Source organism: Nesoenas mayeri (assembly GCF_963082525.1).
Source record: "Nesoenas mayeri genome assembly, chromosome: 16".
Lineage (NCBI taxonomy): Eukaryota > Metazoa > Chordata > Aves > Columbiformes > Columbidae > Nesoenas > Nesoenas mayeri.
In genome coordinates, this window is record NC_137562.1 from 2,869,874 (window position 1) to 2,891,862 (window position 21,989).

General features: G+C 53.0%; 1 protein-coding gene across 1 annotated transcript in view; it reads left to right on the forward strand.

Annotated features, from left to right (window-relative positions):
- LOC308046828 (fer-1-like protein 4) overlaps positions 1-21,989 on the forward strand; it is a gene marked incomplete at both ends in the record, with an annotated part of 38,230 nt that overhangs the window by 9,353 nt on the left and 6,888 nt on the right. Inside the window, 28 exons of the mRNA XM_080354882.1 lie at positions 767-851; positions 1,119-1,278; positions 1,489-1,672; positions 2,432-2,618; positions 2,780-3,144; positions 3,748-3,856; positions 4,454-4,652; positions 5,418-5,538; positions 6,100-6,200; positions 6,754-6,841; positions 8,363-8,479; positions 9,820-9,972; positions 10,214-10,397; positions 10,911-11,035; positions 11,441-11,575; positions 12,711-12,884; positions 13,534-13,650; positions 13,957-14,118; positions 14,427-14,586; positions 15,620-15,723; positions 16,086-16,217; positions 16,829-16,877; positions 17,979-18,085; positions 18,406-18,537; positions 19,241-19,351; positions 19,785-19,912; positions 20,405-20,575; positions 21,344-21,498. Coding sequence (XP_080211008.1) covers positions 767-851; positions 1,119-1,278; positions 1,489-1,672; positions 2,432-2,618; positions 2,780-3,144; positions 3,748-3,856; positions 4,454-4,652; positions 5,418-5,538; positions 6,100-6,200; positions 6,754-6,841; positions 8,363-8,479; positions 9,820-9,972; positions 10,214-10,397; positions 10,911-11,035; positions 11,441-11,575; positions 12,711-12,884; positions 13,534-13,650; positions 13,957-14,118; positions 14,427-14,586; positions 15,620-15,723; positions 16,086-16,217; positions 16,829-16,877; positions 17,979-18,085; positions 18,406-18,537; positions 19,241-19,351; positions 19,785-19,912; positions 20,405-20,575; positions 21,344-21,498 — 4,015 coding nt within the window. The remainder of the gene's footprint in view (positions 1-766; positions 852-1,118; positions 1,279-1,488; positions 1,673-2,431; positions 2,619-2,779; positions 3,145-3,747; positions 3,857-4,453; positions 4,653-5,417; positions 5,539-6,099; positions 6,201-6,753; positions 6,842-8,362; positions 8,480-9,819; positions 9,973-10,213; positions 10,398-10,910; positions 11,036-11,440; positions 11,576-12,710; positions 12,885-13,533; positions 13,651-13,956; positions 14,119-14,426; positions 14,587-15,619; positions 15,724-16,085; positions 16,218-16,828; positions 16,878-17,978; positions 18,086-18,405; positions 18,538-19,240; positions 19,352-19,784; positions 19,913-20,404; positions 20,576-21,343; positions 21,499-21,989) is intronic.

Genomic DNA, 21,989 nt, shown 5'->3' on the forward strand with positions numbered 1-21,989 from the left:
TGCCCATAGAGAGACCAAAGGACCTGCGGCCACAGTGGGGCAGAGACCCGGCCCTGCTCTGGGCCAGCGCTGGGCAGTGCTGCCTTCCCACCTCCTCTGCGTCAGGTTTTCTTTGCATCCAGTGACTGAAGTGAGGTTTCTGGGGCAGGTTCTTGCCCATTGCCTTGCTGCCCTGATGTTTTGGGGTGATTCCCTGCTGCCCCTTACCCTGGAGCCTCATCCTGCAGGTTGCAGAGGCAAATGACTGGTATGAGGGGAGCTCAGCAGTGATATGTGCTTGCAGAAAAGCCCAGGCAGGCAGAAAGTAGTCGTCAAAAATCCCCTGCCCCACAGCACTGGTTTCAGCAAGCAAAGCTCATGTTTTGGGAGATATACTAGTCTGGTGGGGGCATGGCTCTGCCCTACCCCATCAGGACATGGACGAAGGACTCCCTGCAGGAAAGCAGGTCTGCTCTTGGTCTGTCCTAGGGGTTTGGCTTATCTGGGGCTGGCAGAAGAAGCTGAACTGGTTGCATGTGAATTTGCCATAGCCCAGGTTTCACTGAGGGCTATGGTCTGGTGGGCTTTGTGGGAACAGTTGGGCAGGAATGGGTTTGTCCCAGGGCTGACTCAGATGCGTCAATGCGCACGAGGAGCTTGCGAATGCTGCCTGAGCTGTGCATTGGAACGGGCAGCTCCTGCAGTCCCGTCCTCCTCAGGGGTGTCTGGATGTGTCACCTGGCTGCCCATGTCTCCTGGTGCTCAGGGGGATTTGTGCTGTCTGCAGGTTTTTCACTCAAAGAAGATATCGTTCCTGGGAACGTGCATAGGAACGTTCAAGATGGACGTTGTGACTGTGTACAGCCAGCCAGGTATGACCGACTGCACCGCGTACCCGCGCCCTGACCCCGGCTTTGTCTGAAACAGCTGTTTCCTTGGTGCTCTGCTGGCTCTGGTGAGGGCCCTGTCTTTAAAGCACTTAGTTCACATGAGGACCAGCACTTTGCTTCTGCTCTGAGCTGAGGGCTGGTGTCACCTCCTGCGCCTTCGGAGGCAGGGTCAGGGCAATCTTTGTGCAGATGTAGCTGGGATGTGAAATGGTAACCTGGGCTCTCCACAGGGAACTCCTTCCCTCTCAGATCACAGGTTTTTCCAGAAGTGGGCTGTTATCAGTGACCCCACAGATACCCAGGCAGGCGTGAAAGGCTTTGTGAAGTGCAACATCTCTGTCACTGCACGTGGGGACGTTGTGGGCTCCCTTCCCACTTCCTCCAGCAGCCGGGATGAGGACATTGAAAGGTAGGTGTGGTGCAGCCTTGCATGGCTCTGTGGTCACGTCTCTCTTCACACTACCTTTTTTGCCCCATGTTTCCCTCCTCTGATGGGGAAAGACCCAGGGAAAGAGACCTGTGGTGGGGCAGGGTCCAAACCTCCTGCCAGTCAGAGCATTTCCCAGCATCATGTTTCCTGGATTTCAGGAGAGAGCCAGAACATGAATTTGTCTTTCAGGAACCTGCTGCTTCCTAAGAGAGTCCCTGCGGAGAGACCCTGGGCCAGGGTCTGCATCAAACTGTATCGTGCCGAGGGGCTGCCTAGCATGAGCGCGGGCATCATGGGTGGTTTCTCCAAGTTCATAGGGGAGAAGAAAGTCTTTATCGACCCATACGTGCAGGTGTCGTTCTGCGGGCAGCGGGTGAGTCTGCCGAGAGTCTGTGCGGGGCTGGGCTGATCCTCTCTTGGCTGTGCAGCAGCACGTGCTGGGCTGGTGCTGCCGGGAGCCTCCATGGGACACAGCAACCCCACCAGAGACAGGCTGGGACAGCCCAAGTCTTGCTGTCTTTGGCAGTGGCCTGAGCGGTGTGGCTGTGGGTGCATGGTGTCTGAGAAGGCTTTTATGGGACTTTTGTCTCTGCAGAGAGCTCCACAGGGACAGCCCCAGCCCTGAGCACAGCACTGGCTGAGCCACCGGCTGTGCAGGCAGAGATTTCATATCCCGAAACATAAGGAGAGGGTCAAGTAAATCCTGGAGCAGAAGGCAACCTAGACTCAGCCTGACACCCCGGGAGAGTTTGCTGAGTTCATGGCCCTTTTCTTGCACCCAAGGCCAGGATTTCTGGTCCTGCAATATCGATTAAGATGCGAATCAGACCCTGGGCAGCCTGAGGGTGTTCCCAGAGGACCCTGTGACACCTCTGGGTCTGGTGGTCCTGCCTGCTTGCTTCCAGTGTTTGCCTTGGCTGTGCCAGGCACAACCAGGGCCTTGGGACAGACCCATTGATGAAGCACAGAGAGCAATTGCTGGGAGGGGCCAGGAGCAGGGATACTGTGGCCTTGGAGCGTGCCCAGCACCGTCCACAGGCGGGACAGGAGAATGTGCCGTTCCCAGAGAGGCTCTTCCCTTGCTCTGGCCACTGGCTGGGACTGTGTGGCTTTCACACCGTCTCCTTCCCAGGGGGAAACCTCAGTGGAGACCAACACCACTGAGCCTGAATGGAACGAGCAGATCAGCTTCATCGAGATGTTCCCACCTCTGGCCAGGAAGATAAAAGTCCAGGTGCTGGATGATGCCAATGTTGGGGACGTGGCCATCGCCACACACTACATTGACCTGCAGCAGATCTCAGACCCTGGCAGGAATGGTGAGGCCTGGCCTGGCTGCCCGCGGCGCCCCTGTGCCGTGGCGGTCTCCTGTGGGTGGGAAGCAGAGTGGCCAAAGGACATGCTACATCCCCATGTCCTGGGTGAGGGTCTCTGCACCAGCAACCTGTGGTGCAATTAACCCCTGTCCCTGTCACCACAGGCTTTAACCCCACATTTGGCCCAGCCTGGGTGAACCTGTATGGCTCCCCGCAGAACTCGGCACTGCGGGACATCCACAAGGACCTCAATGAGGGCATGGGCGAAGGGATCTTCTACCGTGGGCGCATCCTCATGGCCATCATGGTGGAGATCTTCAGTAGCCCCAGCGTGGCTGAGAGGAAGCTTGGGGACAAGACAAAGGGTGCCCTGAGCAAACTGAAGCTGAAGAAGAAAAGTAAGAGATCCAAGGAGAAAGGCAAAGAACTGAGCCAGCTGCAGGGAGAGGAGGAGGCTGGGGGCTCTCAGGAGGCCGAGCAGCCCGGGGAGGTCACTGTGGAGGTGGAAGAGCTTCATCCGCTCCCCGAGGTGAGTCCTGCCGTGGCTGACACACAGACCTCAGGGGAAGGGGCAGTGGGATCACTTGCTGGTGTAACAGTGTTGGAGCAAACCAGCCTGCCCACTGCTGGGCCACCCAGGGCTCCCTGAGCCTCTGCAAGAGTGGAGGCCACACTCAAAGCCCCAAAACTGCCACCCACAGTAATACTGGAGCATCCACACATGTGCTGCCTTCCTGGTGCTGGGAGGACTCTGACGTGGGTGTTATTCCCAGGACACAGCTGACTCTCAGCATATACCTTTTCTCCCCGGGAGCCAGGGAGCTGTTGGCTGGCTCCGGGTCTCCCTTTGGCCTGGGAAAGGCAGGCAAACAGAGCTCTGTTGATCCAGTAGCCATCCCTCAGCCTACAAACCTGCTCAGTGGCTTCACACAAGCATCAGCCAAAGCCATGGCTCTGCATCAACCCCCTTGGATTTCCATGAAAACTTGTCCCACATCTGGCAGCCCAGTGGTGGTGACCTCAGCAGTGTCCCACTGATGTCCCTTGGGAGGGCTGGCAGGCACCAGCCATGCCCTGGTGCTCTCCAAATTTCTGCTGCGAGTCTTGGGCTGATTTCTGTCTCCTTGCTTAGAATGCACTGGGGAGGAAGGAGGAATTCCTCCTCTTTGTTACCTTCTTTGAAGCCACTATGATGGACTCTTCTCTCAGCTCCAAGCCCATCAGCTTTGAAGTCTCCATAGGTGCGTATTCGCTTGGGCGTCATGTCCAGGAATGGTGGGAACAGTGCAAATCTCCCTCTGACAGCCCAAGTCAGCACTGCGGTCCTAAGGTGTCAGCTCTTGCACAGCTTGTGCCACCAAAACAGGAGGTCAGGAAGGATGAGGGATGAAACCAGGGAGTGCTTTAATTACATTAACAGTCCGGATGCTCTCCTATGGGACTGGAGATTTGCAGTATTTTTCTGAACTGCCTGTTTGGGGAGAGTGGTTGAAGCTCTCCTGGGAAGTGGGGTGAGAAGGTATAGAAGGGTTTGGGAGCAAGAAATTTTGATGCTGAGGAGTCTTCCTGGGTGACTGCGGCTGACCCCGGTGCAGGGGTGTAGATGGCAGTTCGCAGGCATTGCTGGAGCTGGTGGGTCTTAAAGGCAGAACACAAGCACTTCCTTGCAATTCCCCGGCTCCCTCTCAGACCTCCTGGTTGTCCATGTGAGGCTCTGATGGTTGGATGCCACTGAGCTGCTGATTCCAAAAGCAGTGCGTGCCCATGTGCTTGGCTTGGCAGAACGATTGCATTCTGATTTTGCAAGACAGCAAGCTTGTTTAATGCTTAACTTAAAGGAAACTATGGCAAAGCTGAAGAGGCTGTGACCAAAGTATGGGGAAAAGTAGAAAAGGGAGAAGTGAAAGACGAAAAGCAGCCTTTGCTGGACCCTGGTTCGGACAGTGAGCTGGATGTTGAAGTCCTGGCCCCAGCTTCAGCAGCACTTAACAAGTCGGTGACAAAAAGCCAGAGACCAGAGCCCATGGAGTATGACAGGTGAGTCTTTGTCGTTCTTTCCCACCTGCCCTGGCCCTGCCCCAGCTTCCCAGGTTGGTTATTCCAGATGCTGTTAGGGGTCTGCTCAGCAATGTGGCTCCTGTGCAGGTGTTTCTGCTCTTTGCAGCCCTGCAGCTTGCCATGGCCTGGCTGGCTACCATTGCCTTTTAGCCCTACGAGCCCTATGTGTCTGCTTGATGTGTGCAGGTAGCCAAGAACAGGGTCCCAGGTAAACTGTGACCCATCCATGACAAGATTCCCTTTTCTGGTTAGCAAGCAGCATCCTAAGAGCTTAATTCCAGTGGGGAGGAAGAAGACGAGTACTCTGGCACATGCTGTCCTATGGTGGGCCCGAGAGACATAGACATGAGCTCTTCTGATTATATGTTTGCTCTGGCTCTGCCCGCTTTGTCCCACAGGCTTGGCGATGTCTTGGTGTCTGTGTCAGGAGTCCTGTGCCTGCCACTACTCAGTCCCATAGTGGTGAGAAATGTCAGCAGCATCCCATGCTCCCGTCAGCCTCATTCGTCTGGGAGTGTGCTGCTCCCCCTGCCAGAAACCCCATGTGCTGGTTTGGGATGGCAAAGGGCAGGTCCAGCAGCTTGCGCCCATGTCCATGGTGCAGGGCCCAAACCAGCCGGTTCTCTGTGAGCAGGACAGAACCCAGATGCTGCTCCCTGTACTGGGAGCACAAGCGCTGCGTTGTGACATGGCACGTACTTTCTGCAGACAGCAGCCGTGACCTCCTGTCCCTCCTGCCCTTAGGTCATACAGCTGCTTGCCCATGACACATGAGAAACCCTGCCTGTATGTGTGGAGCTACTGGGAGGATCACACCTGGAGACTCTGCATTTCCAACTGGATTGTCAAGCTGGCAGAGCGCCTGGTAGCGTGTTTGGGGTGTCTGTCTACAGCAGGGTCCCTCCTGGTTTGCTTTACTTAAGGCGCATGTGCTTGTTCTGTGAGATGTTTCCTTAAACATCCTCACAACCCCATGAGAGTCCTTGTATCTCACAGGCTCAGTCCTACCTGCCCTTTAGGTGTGTGGGGTAGGGCAGGAGGGCAGAGCCACTGCCCGTGCTGTGCTGCGGTCCAGAGGTGGGAGTGACGTGACATATGTGACAAAAAGCTCCTCTGCTGCCAGTCCTGAGCTGCATGGCTGTCATCAGGGGTTGCAGCCTCTTCCCACGACCTCGTCTTTTCCTTTTGGGCTTAGAAATCTGAAAGTAGAGCTTACCAGTGTGTTTCAGTGGCTGCTCAAGGACTGAGACACGAGGTGTTGTAACAACCAGTGCGAAGGTTGTCCCTGGCAGCACAGCGGTGACCTGCAGCACTCTCACGATGCCCAGCTTTGCAGAAGGGCACAAGACATTTGTGACAAACACATCCTTGCAACGTTTGACTCTGCAGCCAGGCACAAGGTCTCATTGTTGTGCTTTCCCTACAGGAGCAGGGGCTGCATGATGTGGAGAAGCTCATGAGAAGGCCAAAGGCTAAAGCAGAAGAGCGGCTCAGAGAGGTGCTGGAGGAATTTGTAGCTGGATGCAGGTTAGCATGTCCCTGATTTCCTAAGGTTTCTTGTTTTCAGGTTAGCAGGTTGTATCATGTCCTGCCCAGGCTGTGCGCAGCCTGGTCTCTCATGCTGTTGAGGTGGATGAGCAGAAGGAACCCAGGACAACCTAGGGAATGAAACTTGTAGCTCCTCAACCTCAGAGAGGAGATCCCAGTCCTGGGAAGCACAGACCACAGCCTCGATGTTCCTGGACTCCTGAGTGTTCCCTAAATGTTAGGACATCTCCTTTGCTCTCTTCAGTCACACAGACAAGAGACAGGTGTTTCGGTCACTGGGACTGCCCGGTGGGTCCCATATGCACTTCAGTCCCCAGCCCTGTGTTGGGGACAGTAGAGAGGGAGCCTCAGCCACTGAGCAAACCCATGTACCTTCTAAATTAAAGAGCTTGCAGAAGAGAAATTGCAGAAAGGGGGGTTTCTGATGCATCTGGATTAGTACCAGGGATCTGGAGCTCGTGCCCCTGCTGGGAGCTGCGCTTTGCCTGTGGGGTGCAGAGATGCAGAGCCTGTGCTGCTTTTCTCTTTGCAGGCAATATTCACTCAGCGCAGAGAGAAAAACCATGGCACATCCAAACAACCTTGACAGATGTCGGACCAAATACCTGATGCGCAACATCGTAAGCTGTAGGGCTTGGTGGTGGGAGCCCGTGTGATCCCTGCTCTGGGGGATGCTTCTGGAGCTGATGCTGAGAAGGAAACATAGGGCTAAGACTCACAGTGTCACTCACAGGCTTTCACTGCAGCATCTCCCACTTCTGCTCAGAGCAATACAGCTTCCAGCAGAGGGAACAGAGGCAGGGACTGGTCATGGCTGCCTCCACATTTATGCAGATGCTGTGCCCTGATGCCATCCTTTCTCTCCTGTGGGGCACATATGGCTGAGCACGTGTGTTGCTGCCCAGTAGGCTGCTGGAGACTTTTTGGTGCAGGCTTTTTCTGGCCATGCTGGGGGAGCTCACTGACACCTGCTGTCCTTGGAGACTCAGTCCATAGGCTGCACACCCAGCCAGCAGGTCTACAATAGCCATCTCTCTGTCTGTCCTTGGGAGGCAACATCTGAGCGCTCCTAATCCTGCAGACAAGGCCAGCGAGCTGAATGAGAGCAGTTACATACCCTCCAGCACAGCACGGCTATAATCATGGTCCCCATCAGACTACAAAGCTTTGAAGGGCTGACAAAAATGCAGTGACAGCAGCAGGAAACAAAATTTAGGCATGTCTGGGTCCCAGCTCCCTTCCCTCTGCCTTCCCACACGTGGTCACCTGAGCTATGGTGAAGGCTCTTTGCTCAGTCTGAGACCCTCTGAAAGAGAGAACCAGCCCAGGGGATGGGTTTTATGGCCTTGCCAGTCTGTACTGGGAATACATCCTGAATTCTTTCAGGATTTCATTATTAGTTCTGGTTCATGACAAAGCCTCTCCTCGGAGGCTGTGTACACTGTCAACTAATGGACATAAAATCCCAGCCCCATCTTCCAGTTTCCTACATGTTCTGTGGCTCCAAGTTGTTCCTTGTGCAAAGTCTCCCCCAGGCGCTATCTGGAGGCTTAGACCTCCAGCTTCTGAAGTGTTTATTCCCTATACATATTTCTGCCCCGAAGTAACAAGTGATAGGATGAGAGGAAATGGTCTCAAGTTGCACCAGGAGAGGTTTAGATTGGATATTAGGAAAAATTTCTTCCCCAAAGGGCTGTGGGGCATTGGAACAGGCTGCGCAGGGCAGTGCTGGAGTCACCATCCCTGGAGGGTTGGACAGACAGAGATGAGGTTCTCAGGGACATGGGGTCATGCCAGGGCTGGGTTAACAGTTGAACTTGATGAGCTTGAGGGTCTCTTCCAACAAAAATGATTCTGTGATTCTATGCAAAAGTTCATGGGCTTCTGCTACTGGCTGGTATCAGCAGAGCCAGTGAGTTCCTGGAGGCTCCAGTTCTCAGCACCCTTCACTGAATGAACGTGACAGGTTCATGGAGGTTTGCTTGCAGCAGCTTGGGGTGAGCTGTGGTGGGGGTCAAGGCGCAATGGGGCAGGGTGGACACGGTCAGCACACGGATGGCTCCTGGCAGAGCCCCCGCGGGGGCTGCAGCGTGGCCTGCCGGGTCACGGCGAGGCGCCTGACAGTCGTGCTCTCCGTTCAGATCCTGTGCGCGAAGCAGGGGCTGCGCCTGAGGCGGCGGCTGACTCGAGCCAGCGTCAAGGAGAAGGTTAAGGAGACAAGGAAGGTCCTGGCAAAGCTGCGCTTCATGGCCCAAGAGGTACAGGGGGAACCTCGTTTCCGAGCAGGAGAGGGCAGGGGCAAGGCAAGGGTGCTGGGCTGCCGGTGCTCTTGCTCACCGGAGTTGGAGCTTTTCCTCTGCTGTCTTCCCTTGCTGCATAAAATCCCAAGTTCCAGCTGCTGGAAATCGCCATATTTCATGTAATGGCTCTCAAAGGGACGGGGCTTTGCAGCGCTGTTGGTGTCAGAGCAGGGGTCCCAGCAGCTCAGCGGTGGGCTGGGGCCAGAGCTGGGGCAGCTCCAGGACACCCTACCCTCCCTGCCTGCCCAGGAAAACAGCTTGTCTGTGCTGCCCCTGCTCCCACCAGGGACTGACTCTGGACTCCTGAAAATTCAAACTTGCATTGAAATAAGCTCATCCACAGCAGAGACTCTCCACTTTCAGTTTCACTGGCTCTGTTTTAAGTGACTCTGGAAAATCAGGGCATTTGTGCAGTGTAAACCAGAACGCAATGTTTGCTGGAGTCAGGTGGACAGATGTTGTTGCAGTTTGGAGAAGTCTGTCACTAAGTGAAGTCAAATCATTATCACACCTGTAGCTATGTGGGGGTAGGCTTTAGCATGAAGATGTCAGCTCTCACAGCTGGGCTCCAGCCTCGCAGGCCTGTGGCTGATCCCGACAGAGAGGAACCCCTGCGATCGGCTGGGAATGTTGCTCTCTGTAGAGTCAGCCCTGCACACACATTTAGTCCCTGCTTGGAGGCTGGTGGTCTTAGTTTGGGTCAGTAATAAATTGCTTCAATGACTTGTGTACTGAAAAATTGCAAGTACAGGTACCAAGGACAAGTGCAAACACTAATAGCAGGGAGACAGGGAAGAGAACTGAGGTTAGAGTTTAAAAGAAGTCACTGCTTCCATCTGTGCGTTTGCTTTATTGCGAGCCCTGCTCTCAACTCAAACTACAGCTTTACGCTGGGCACTCCTGTTGCTGGGATGCCAGCTGATGTGGGTCCTTTCCATGGATCAGCATTCAGGCTCCTGTCATAGGTGTCAGTAAAATGTCACTTATCCAGGCTCGTGGGGGGTCCCTCTCCCCAGCATGGCATGGGGTTGAGAGCATCCTGCAGGTGTTTGCCAAGAAAAACAAGGAGAATTGCGGGTAACTCCAAGAAACCTGCAGAACCGTATTGCAGGGCTGAGACTTTCAGAGCATGTGCCTAACGTCAAACGTCAGGCCCTTCATTTGCCTCTGGATCTCTGAAGCACTGTGCAGCCAGCAGTCCCTGCTGGCAGGAGATGAAGCTCGCACTGTGTCAGTGGAGGAAGGACGAGATACGTGCTGTCCCTCTGCTGTGATGTTCCTCTCTTCCTTCCCTCCAGCCCCAGTGCACCCTGCCCGATGTCCTCATCTGGATGCTCAGCAACAACAGGCGTGTGGCATATGCAAGAATTCCTGCACAGAACATCCTCTACTCGGTAGTTGAAGAGGAGAGAGGCAAGGACTGTGCGAAGATCCAGACTGTCTTTATGAAGGCAGGTTTATACCAGAACAGTGTGCTCTTGCTTCACACTGCTTCCCTGTTTGCTTCCAGCCCTCCTTCCAAAATCCTGGGGTTCATAAGGAAGCACAGCTCTTGCACCACTGCCCTTTGCTCTGCCAGTGTGGAGCTCTGGCTCCTGTGCTCTCCAGTCAGTCACTGGCTGAGGGTGGTCACCTTGGTCTGAAGGGAGCATTGCTGGGCTGGGAAACATGTTGAACCTCCTGTGCTTTCAGGTCCCTGGCTTACACACTGGGGAGATCTTTGCCAAACTGGAAGTCTACATGTGGCTCGGGGTGACCAGATATGCGAAGAACTGTTTGACGGAGCTGCCTGAGGAGTTCAAGTACCTCTCTGAGAGCGGACAGGAGATTTCCCAGCTCTCGGCACACAGCCCTCCCAGCCGGCTCAGCAGGGATGGTGAGTGCAGATGCTGGTTTTCCATGGCTTAACCGTGAGCAGGAGAGCAGAGGCGAGAGATCCTGCCCCCAGTCAGTGTCCGAGGAGCAAGGCCTGATCTATCATCTCCATGTCATCTCTGTGGCATGGCTGGGACAGGCAGGTCCAGTTTGCTCTCGTGAGGACAGGTTTGTGCTCTCACAGCTGGAGCAGCAGGTGGGATGCGTACTCCATAGGCACTGAACTGGCGGTGGGCATGAGCCTGGTGGTGCTCCCGCACAGCAGATGCTCATAGCACATTTCACATGTCATGTCCTTGCCAGAGGTGTCTGGGGAGCCTGCTGAGCTGGTCTTACTTGGCCAAACCTTTTGAGATGTGCTGGTTTTCTGAGAACCATAGTGAGTGCTCTAGAAGTGTCCCCGTTCCTTGTAGCATGTGCCCACTCCTAGCAGGCTGACCCTCTTCATGCATTTTTTGACCTTCTGCGGGGCTGGACCAGGGAACCTGGACCTTTCTTCTCTTTTTCTTACCAGATTTCAGCTATTTCCAGCTCCGAGCCCATCTGTATCAGGCTCGAGGGATCCTCCCTGCAGATGACAATGGCCTTTCAGATCCATTTGCGAAAGTGGTGTTTTCAACTCATTGCCAGACTACCAGGGTGAGACCTCTTAAACTCTTTCCTCTGCCATCTTGGGAACTTTGGGAGGGAAAATTCATCATGTCCTCACTGACATGTTGAAGGCCAGGGCTGTGACAGTCCTCCTGGAAATGTTGTACCTCCAGGCACAAGGTGTTTGTGTGCTCTGGGTGGTGTGACTGTGTTCAGGGAACACTTGACAAAATGTGTATGTCGTTGAGCATGGTCTCAAAGGTTGATTGGCACGTGCTAGTTGGCCCCAAGTGCTGATTTCACACTTTTACCGTGTCCCTTCCTGCCAGGTGCCAGCTGTGTGTGGCTGCATGGGAGAGGGGATCAGCCCACGCTTCCTCACTCTCTTTGCAAGACGCATGGGGTTTGTTTCCACTGACTGTGGTACGCTCAGAGATCTCATCTCTTCTGCAGGTGCTGGAGGAGACACTGAGCCCCATGTGGAATGAGCTACTTCTGTTTGACCAGCTCATTATTGATGGGAAAAAAGAAGAGTTGAAAACAGAGACCCCCATCGTTATCATCAACCTTTTCAGCCACAATAAATTTGTAAGTGTTGTTTCCAGGACAGGGAAGGCAGAAGAGCTCTGTGTGGGTGCTGCGAGTGGGCACTTAGGAGCCACATCTCTGTTTGGTTTCCATGACTCGATTTGCTCTGGTCCACCGATGGCGATGGGTCCTGGGGCTGTGGCTGAGGTTCAACTTTCTGCAGACTCCTGCTGCAAGCTGGGGCGAATCCGCGGGCGAATGGCGCAGAGGTGCCCTGAGCCAGGGCCTGGAGGGTGCTCGGGGTGGATCTGGGGTCTCTCTTTGGAGAAGCACTGTGCCCCGCTTCCTCAGCAGGCTCATGTTGCAGAGGGCCTGTAGCCAGGGGATGTATGATGTAGCCAGATGAGGTAGCTCTTAGGTCTGTTTCTTCCCCTCCGTCCCCAGGTGTCATTTTCCATCCCTCCTCACTCCCTGTTCTCTCATTAGTACTTCAAAGTCACACTCATCTCCTGGATCCTCTTTGTTATTGTAAGTGAGATGGTGTAACTTGCCTCCTGTGCAGCTCAGAACCTTTCCTGGGCCCATGTCCTGGGTCCCAGTACAAGACAGACACTGGCATACTGGAGGTGACCAAGATGGTTGCACAGAGTGAAGGGAGGTGGAGAGCTGAGTATATTCGGCCTGGAGAAGGTAAGGCTGAGGCACTGTCTTCTTGCTGCCTGCAGCTGCCTGAGTGGAGAGGGTGGAAAACATAATGTCAGACTTCTCTTGGAGGTACCTGGGGCAGGGTGACAGGCAAGAAAGGTTGGAACAAGAAAAAAATCCAACTTGATTTTTGGAAGCAGTTTTCACCTAGAGTTCAAATGCTGGGCCTGAAGCTCAGCGAGCTTGTGGGATCTCCATCCTCAGAGATGTTCAAACCCTGGCTAGAGGAGACTCTGAGCAACCTGATCCAGCTTTCATCTCCCCTGGTGCCTGGTCCCAGGCTGTTCCCCCAGTTCTGCATGGAGCTGGGCTGGGAGTTCAGAGGGGCTGCTGCAGATGTGTCTCATCTGCTCCTAGCTCTGGGCGGAGCAGAGAAAATCAAAGCAGAACAGTGTTGTGGTGTCCCAGATTGGCTGAAATTAGTGGTGATCTTTTCTCTGAGGTGGTGAGAGAACACAGGGATCTTTGACCCATCCCCTCTTTCCCACAGGGCTCCCCCGAGTTCCTTGGCCAGGCCTTTGCCGTCCCGCAGGTGAAGCTGGTGGACGAGCCGTACACCACTCCTCCCCTGCAGTTCTTTGATTTCTACAAAGGCACCAAAGCAGCTGGAGAGCTCATTGCCGCTTTTGAGCTGATTGAGCTGGATTACAGCGGCTACTTGGAGGTAACGGGCTTGTAGGAAGCTGCACAGGGCTGCCAGCTCTCTGGGCAGTGTGGCGTTGGGGAACGATTCAAACAGATGCAGAGACACACAGGCACAGAGCTCTCGTTAGTAGCGAGAGCAGGACCAGGCAGAGCTGAGCAGAGCTGAGCCAGGCTGAGCTGACTTTTATTAACAATTCTCAATTTATAGGTTTACAGGTACAGACCTGGACTAAGAGGTTAGACAGGACGTTTTTTCAAAAAATGTTATCCCAAACACACCACACTTGTGACTGTTTTCGGTCACATTCCCATGAATACCTTGTGGGCAGCATTCTGACCCACTCATTCACACGCCCAGGCCCTTTATATTTTGACTAGTTGCTGTGATCTAATTATGTTAGTATTATTTCTTCTTTGACCGTCTGGATGGTCATGTTAGTATTGATCTTTCTTTACTGTCCAGGTGGCTGGAACCTCACGTCTTGCTTTCCCACAGGGGAAGGCTGCGTGGAGAGGAGCTGGCTGCACGGGGCCACCCTGTTGAAAGCCACATCTGGCTTTCAGCTGCAGGGACAGAGCCCGTGAGCACAGGCTGGGGGGGCGGAGGGACATGGTGTGGGGTGGAAATGGCTTTCACTGCTTGGTGTGCCCTGGCTTCACCTCTGCAGCCGTCAGTGCCTGAGGACGTGGAGCCCAAGGAGCTTGGCTACCTGGGAGACCCCCGTGCTGGACAGTTCATCATCCCTGAGGGCATCCGCCCGGTGCTGAAGGAGTTTCGCATAGAGGTGCGCTGCCTGCTGCGGGTAACGGCATGGCTGGCCTGCGCAGAGGGCAGCGAGTTGGGTCTGGAGCTCAAATGTGGCCTGAGCAGATGGCACAAATGGATGTGCTTGACAGGAGGGATAAACCGTCTCAGCAGTTTACCAGCTGGAGCTGTTGGGTGGCTGGGTGGGGAGAGTGGCCTCATGCCTCTCCTGGGGTCTGAGTCCTGCGGGCGAAGGGGTGGCAGCACCAGGCGCAGTGGCTGGCGGTGTGGCCGTGCCATGGCTGGTGTGTCTCAAGCAGCCCAGCGGCTTCGTGCTGTGTTTCAGATCCTGTTCTGGGGCCTGCGGGACCTGAAGCGGGTGAACTTGTTTGAGGTGGATCAGCCCCAGGTGATCATTGAATGTGCTGGCAAGAAGGTGGAGTCGGAGGTGATCATGGCCTACAAAGAGAACCCCAACTTCACTGAGCTGGTCAAATACATGGACGTGGTGAGTGGGAAGAGGGGTCATGCCATGCCAGGGTGCACCATGGCCATCCTGCACCTGGCACTGCCTGTCTGCAAGGGCCAAGGTCACAGGAGGGGGGATGCCCCCAGGGTTTTGCTTTCCCATGGCCACGTGGTTCAGGTGTGGATGAAAACCTTTGTGAAACTGCCCACCAAGAGCAGTCCTAGCCATTGCCTGTCACTGCAAGGCTTCGTTTTTTGGGCACAGCTGAAAGGCACCTTGCTGTGTGTGGTGGGGCTGCCACAAGTATTGCCCTTGCTCCTCTGAACCCCTGCATGGTTCTTTTTCAGGAGCTCCCAGAGCAGGTCTACCTGCACCCTCCCCTCAGCATCTTTGTGGTGGAGAAGCGCGCGTTTGGGCGCACTGTGCTGGTGGGTACCCATGTTGTGTCCGATGTGATGAGGTTCTCTCCCAGAGAGCTGGAGGAGGAACCAGAAGATGTGCCCAAAGGTGAGCTGCTTGGTGAGGTTCCCGTGGAGGCAGCAGGCAGGTTCTGCCAGTGGCAGAGATCCCTGGCCCTTCCACTCCCCCGCAGCCAGGCAGCAAAGTCCTCTCCCCAGAGCCATAAGGTGCCCAGCAAAAGCAGAGTGGGGCAGGTCGGGGGTGGACCAGGTTGTGATTCTGGCTCCAGACTGGTGTTCGGGATGCAGCAGCAGCAACAAAGTGATGGAGTGCTGTGTAAGGGCTGGCATCTCTCTTTTTGGGTGGCAAAGGGCAATTTAAAACTGTTTTCTCCAAGGTTAGCTAATCATTTGCCTGCCCACCACACCAGTAGGACAGTTCATCTGTGGATGTGGCATCTCCCTGCAGTCTCTTTCCATGGCACGGTTTGCCTTACATTTGTAGAAACTAGAGGAGGGAGAATGGCTTATGGAGACATCTTAGTCCAGCAGCACCTTTAGCTGGGGCTGGGTATGAGACAGTAACTTATCCCTGTGGAAAGTTTGTGTCTAGATGTTTAGCCTGGGAAGGACTATTGTACTCGCCTGTTTCAACCCCTGTGTAGAGCTGGAGAACTGTCTGCAGTGACACCTCCATCAGGCTTTATGGAGCTGGTCCACTAGGACTAAGGATTGAAAGGTTCACATTTCTTTCACATTGATGGTTCTGTGTCACTGAGTAACGGATTCACTAAATAGCTCTGTGATAGCAATAGCCAGAGCTCCTGATCTGGATGTGTGTAAATAAATATGGCATGAAGTAGAAGAAGCTAAGGACTGATTGATTTGTGGTCATTTCTCTCATAAATCTGAATTTCTGGGAGTCAGCAACAAGCATGTTGATGATGGTGGCCAGTCTCAGCACTGTGCTTGGTTTTCCAATAATATTTTCTCAGGATCTGCTTTTAAAAGCTTTAAAAACAACCACACTATAGTGGGGTAACAGGGAGGTTTTCCTGTGGAATAACAACTGGCCAAAGGTTAGGAAGCAGTGGACAAGACATAAATGCATAGAACCATGAAGATCTTTCTCTTCATCTCAGCTCGGAAAGTCTCATCCCAGCGTCTTCCCTCTCAGACCGTGGTGAACATTGGCCCAGCAGCCAGTGACCCAGGTCCCAGCACTCACCCCCTAAGTCTTGTGAAGGTGAGTGATGTGGTTTTGGCCCAGCAAATTTTGACATTTGGAAAGCCAAACCGAAGGTTACAAACTAGAAGGAAAGTTCAGAAGTTCAGAGTTAGGTTTCAACCAGCAGTTTTTGCTCCAGACCCAAACGCTCCTCTCTCCTGCCTGTTCACTGGCACAGGGAGGAGCTGCGCTGCCTTATGCATTGCAAACTGCTGCCTTTGCAGCAAACACAAACCTGGGGCTACAGGTTGTTTTGCACCTCCTGTGTTCTACCTGAAAGCTGAGCCTCTGTCAGTGGCTCGCAGGGCACTAGAGTAGGGTGAATGGGTGTCCTGGCTGGTTGTTTCCTCCCTCTGAACCCTTTTCTCTATTATTTTAAGGCTCCTTTGAAGAAAATTCCTATCAACAAACTTGTAAAGAAGGAGGATGAATATGAAGAAGAAAAACCAGAGCTGGAAGAACTGGATTGGTGGTCCAAGTACTATGAGTCCCTGAAGGAGCTGTATAACCAGGTAATCTTTTGTGACAGCTGGCAGCACAGGGTAGAGGTGGCTGCACTGGCTCGAGGGAGATGCTTTCAGCAGCACTGAGAGTCATAGGAGCCCTCCTGGCACGGATCTGCAGTGGGATCATGTGTGTCAGGCACACTTAAGGTAGCCAGGTATCAAGCATCCACCGAGTAGACTGGTTTCAGTGGGCAATGGGGGTTGAACCATCCCTGAGGCTACGTACCCAAATGGTTTTGAGAATCCCATTGACCTTTTGTTGAGGCACTCCTGAAAATGTGACATTGCTGATTTTAGCTGCCATGCAGGGGTTTTCATGCTGCTTACTCTCTGTCCTGGCTGTGTTCCCAGGTTATGCTTTGGGAGCAAGGCTGCCCAAATTTCTTTCTTTTCTCTGTGTCCCTTAAATCCCAATCAAAAATTCAGCAGGAAGATCTGGGGAGAAGAAAATGTCATTAAGACATTCATCAGATACCCTCCTCCAGTTATGTTAATGCTAAATGAGCTCAGGCTGGGCATTACTGACCCTGCTGGCAGGAAAGCTTTGACAGTGTCCTGTGCTTGGATGGAGAAGCCTTTGCTGTCAGGGATGTGAGATGACTGTTTGTGTGTTTCAGACATGCAGTGATGAGGAGGATGCTGAGAACGATGAGTTGAATGACACAGGTGAGTCTTTAGCAATACGCAGCTCTTCTGTGGGGAGAGCCAGGACTTACACCATCCGAGAGAGCACCGGGCTGGTGGGAAAGGGGTCTGAGCAGGCAACGGCTCTGCAACATTCAGAAAAAAACAACACGAAAGGGAACAAAGAGCTCCAAAACATTGGCAAGGGCTAACAAAAGCTATTTCAAGTTGAAAACACCAAACTTGCCTCAGAAAAGTTTGGACGATTGTGTTGAAGCAAGAGCCTTCCTGAGTGAGCAAAAACCTCTAGAAAAATCATCTGCAAGGATCATGGAATTGTCAGGGTGAGAGGAGGAAGCAACGGCTGGGTGGAGACAGAGGATGGTGGAGATGCAACCCTGTCCAGGAGCTGGACATCACTCTGTGTGTGCAGGATACACACCTGGCTACAGGATTCACTACAAGGTGACAGCAGGACAGTAATAACAAACAGATTACCTGAGACCAGTGTTAGAGCTGCAGGGTCAGATTTGCTGAGGTGTAAGCAGTGACTCACCTAGCAATGAGTAAGTACGGAAATGATGTAAATCCTATTTAGGAGAGGGCTGGAGGGTGCCTGCATGGCATTAGTGCTCAAGGGATCTGGGGTCTTTGGGAAACAGGGCAAGGATGCACCCTTGGGTTGCTGGTGGCCCAGAGAAAGATCTCGCTGTGCTCTCTCCAGGCACAGCTGCTGGTGCCCAAAGTGGCAGTGATGCTTCAGTTAGACATCCACCCAAACCAGCAGTCCATCAGATAAACATCCACCCAAAGAAGAGGGTTAACTCTCACTTGTGCCTTCTCTGAGAGCACCCGTGGGCTGGTTCAGTCACCTCCTGCCTTTGGTCTCTGCCCACTTGCTCCCTAAACAGTGGCCATGCAGGCAGCAAGTCTGCGTTGATTTGTGTCCCACCAGGTCCAGCCATGCCTTACTGGGACACCTGGGGTGCTGCAGGACACCTGTGACAGACAGCAATAGCTCCAGTTACCCTGGTCAAAGCCCTGGGTGAAAGTGAGAGGTGTTGCTGGGGTCATTTTCTGGACAGACACTTGAGATGATGGGAGAGATCAGAGTGTTTCCTAATCTCCTATTGCCATTTCTAGATGGAGGGAATTTAAATGCATCTTCCATTGACATGGAAGCAGAAGATGAGGCAGTAATTGAAGCTGAACCTGCTCGACCCAAGAGGAAGGTCATTGCCACCCTTCAGGTGATTACTGGGCTGACAGGTCTCTTTCAACCCCAGCCCTTTGTCCATGTTCTCACTTCCCCGCAGTGGAGGTCACACTGGGAGGACAACCTGCAGTGTTCACTGGGCCTGCATCATTACTGGGCTTTGAAACAGCTGGTGAGACCTTGGAGCCTGGCTGGGGTGTGTGTGCACGTCTGAGGATGGGAAAACCGTAACAGCCTGCGCTGAGTTATGCAGGTGTAAGGCAGGACCAGGTGCCATAGTTGAAGCAGGGAAAGGATGGTCCTTCTGACTCTCCTGGCAGGAAAAGGCCCCAGATTACTTTCTACTTATTTTAGATCTACAACTCTGAGCTGGAAAATGAGTTTGATAATTTTGAAGATTGGTTGTGTATTTTCCCCCTTCATCGTGGCAAAGCAAATGAGGATGAAGATGGAAACGAGGATGAACATTTTCTGGGCAAGTACAAGGTACTGTATCATTTGAATGATGTTTGTGCTGTGTGTGGAAGAAAATCCACAGGACAACCTGTATCTCGTAGCGTGCTGACACCAGCAAAGCTTTTGAGACTGCACCTGTGTGTCAGGTAGTGTGAGGCCACTTGCAGCATGGCCAGGGTGCTGGTGGTGCCTGTTGAAGCAATTGTGTGCTGTGGTCTTTTGTTGATAAATGCACCTGATTTATATTTTTTTAGCTCTTGTAAGGAGAGAGCATGAAGCACAAAGGACTTTTATTCTGGTTGGGGCCTCATGGTATGTTTGATATGCCAGTAAGAATCAGTGAGCTTCACTGGTTTTAAAATTAGTAAAACTTCTTTAAAAGAAGCATCACCCAGGAGCTCTTGAAGACTCTGAAATATCAGCTACAGAAGTTGATTTAAGGAGGTCCCTAGAAAACCTGCCTTTGGCAGTCCAAAGTGCCTAGAGGTGCTCAGAACGTGTGGCACTGGCAGAGGTCTGACAGCCTGAAGCCCAACTTGCCAACCGCCTGGGCCATGTGTCATGATGGTGCCTTTGGAAAGGACTGTCCCCTGGGGCACAGGGTGTCTGTGGTCTGTGTGCGGCAATGGCTCTGATTTTCCAGTTGGCAGGTGAAGCTGGTTTTGGGGGGTCCAACCTCATATGAGAAAGTCTCTTTTGTATCTAGTTGTTACTTGCAATGTCTTTTCTGCAGGGCTCCTTCTATGTCTACCCCACTGAGGAAGCCGGCACGGAGCCCAGGGTCTCCCAGGGCGTTCCAAGGAACAGACCTATCAAGGTTCTTGTAAGAGTTTACATCGTTAAGGTAAGTCTCTGGTGTTGGTGGCAGTGCTTGGAGGTCTGTCCCTTCCTATGGACCTCCTGCCATTCCCCACTCAGTCAATATGAGCAGTGGCACTTGTGAAAAGCTCGACACTGGTTTGAAGGCTCTGCCAGCCCAGTGGAGGTCAGCTACGTCTTGTCCATGGGGAGCCTTCTATGATGCTTTGTAGCTTCAGAAGGTGCTAAAAATCCAGTTGGGTGTTTCTTGGATCCTTGTCTGCAGGTGTGCTGACAGCTGGAGACGTCGGTGGCTTGTTGAGTGGGGATTTGTGTGGGCATAAGTGACTGTTTCACCGCCGGGGCAGCTGCTGGAGGGACCTGCCCAGTGGGCTTGGGCATTCGCAGGCCTGCGCGGTGTCCCTTGCGCTGGTGGCTCTCCGCAGCCGACCTATGGCCGTACCTCTTGTGTGTTCCAGGCTACGAACCTGTCTCCAGCAGACCCCAACGGCAAGGCAGACCCCTACGTGGTGGTGACTGTGGGGCGGGAGCAGAAGGACACAAAGGAGCGATACATCCCAAAGCAGCTCAATCCTGTGTTTGGAGAGTATGCAGGAAGTTTTCACCCAGCAGGTTTAATAGGAATAGCACAAATCTGGGGCTGAGGCTGTGGCCCAGCACGTGCAATCTTCTGTTCCCTTCTGCTGGAGGATCTTGTGCTGTGACACAAGGTCCCAGGCACATCTCTTGCCTCTGGCTGACGCAGGAGCCAGAAGTGTTTCGGGTTAGGAGGGAAGCACTCCCAAGGGCTTGATTTACCAGACAAAGTAGCAAGCCAAGGAGTGACAGAGCACTGGGGAGCTTTTCCCCTGGCTCCAGGGCCTCTGTTCAAGGGCACACATCCCTGGAAAAGTAACCGCTTTGTTTGAACACCCTCACTGAAAACTGCGCATGCCAAACTAATGGAGAGCAAAGCTCTATCAGAGGTCTTCTGAGTTGTCAAATACAGTTCTTAAATGTGTAGGATGACTAAAGCAGAGCATGTGTTTGATTTCCATCCTCTTTGCTAATTGCACTCTCCCCGTCTGCTTCTGTCCAGAGTTGTGGAGCTCACAGTCTCCTTTCCCATGGAATCAGAACTCACTGTGGCCATATTTGACCATGATTTGGTTGGGTCTGATGATCTGATTGGGGAGACCAAGATTGACTTGGAGAATCGATTCTACAGCAAGCACAGGGCCAACTGTGGAGTGGCTTCTCAGTATGACATGTAGGTACTGGTGTGGCTCATTAGGGCCACGAGATACATTCTTCTCGCCTGCTGTTTGGGTGGGTAACAGAACACCTCCAGTTTCGCGGGATGGAGCTTGGGTGCACAGAATCCTCGGAGCAGGTGCCCCACAGATTCGCTGCAGGTTACATGGATAAGTTCATCTCCTTGAGACTCCTCCCAGCTTCCTGTGGTAGCTCTAATTCCTACTGAGGACCAGTGTATTTTGTGTACAGTAGCAAAATAATTCTTCAATGCTTTCATATTGGTGTTCTGTGAGAAAAGCTCTCGCTTGGTGTTGATGTGATTTAGGCCTCTTTTAGAAAGTAAGGTGGTTTCTCTGGCAGTAGCCAATTAAGTGAGCAGCAAAACTCGTGACGTCTGTTTTCCTTTGGCCTCATTCAGTGTGGATTCTCTGGCATCTTTGGCCAGTTTTCTGTAAGCTTTTCTTCTCTTACCCCACTGCTGGAGAATTGGCTGTGCCCCAGCATTGATAAAACCTCTCTCCTACATACGAGCTGCAGCTGGAAATGCTCCTATTGCTGCTCTGAAGTTAATGGTCTGTGGGGCACAATCCTGGCTTCCTTTTCCGGAAGAGATCTTGTTAAGCTTTTCATTCATTAAGGTTTTGTGTTCCTGTGGTTTTCCCAGTGAAAACGTGAGGTGTCATAGCCTGTGCTGCAGAGAGGGCAGGGCATTTCACAGCCTAGGAGAAAAACCTGGTGTGTCTAAGCTGAAGATGTTCTCGATGTTCTCCCTTCCATGCAGAAATGGCTACAACATGTGGCGAGATGCTTTCAAGCCCACACAGATCTTGGATAGCTTATGCAAGAAAAACTCACTCCCTGCAGCAGAGTACAGACGGGAGGAGGTCAAAGTGGACAATAAAATATTCAAGGTCCCTCCAGAGGCTTTTTCTGAAGGTACAGAGCGCTCAGAGAACAAGGACCTCTCCTTTAAACAGCTGCCTGTTGTCAGCAGTGCCTGTGCTGGTGAGATGGTGAGAGGGCTGGAAGCCCACCAGCCTCTCTGTCCTGAAGTGTCCCACCCTGTGCCCTGCATGGCTCAGCTTTCTGGGTCACCACGGGGAGCATCCTTGGTGCTCAGTGGCCCGGTTTCAGTGGGTGACAGTGTTGTACTGGGGGAAGATGTTATCCAGGCTGTTAGAACCCAAAGCGGCTTCCCAGGCAGTGGGTGGAGCAAAGTAAATCCACTTGTAGGGCAGGGATGTGCCTGGGTGGTTGATGGCTTGTGCAGCCAGGGAAGGTGTAGCTTGTTCTGGTGGCTGACACTGGCACAAAGCTGGACCTCCATCTGCTTGTGACCACCACCAGCAAAATACTCACCTCCTTTTTTTCTGGTGTTTTTTTGTTTGTTTTGGTTTTGTTTTTGATTTGGTTTGGTTTGGGTTTTT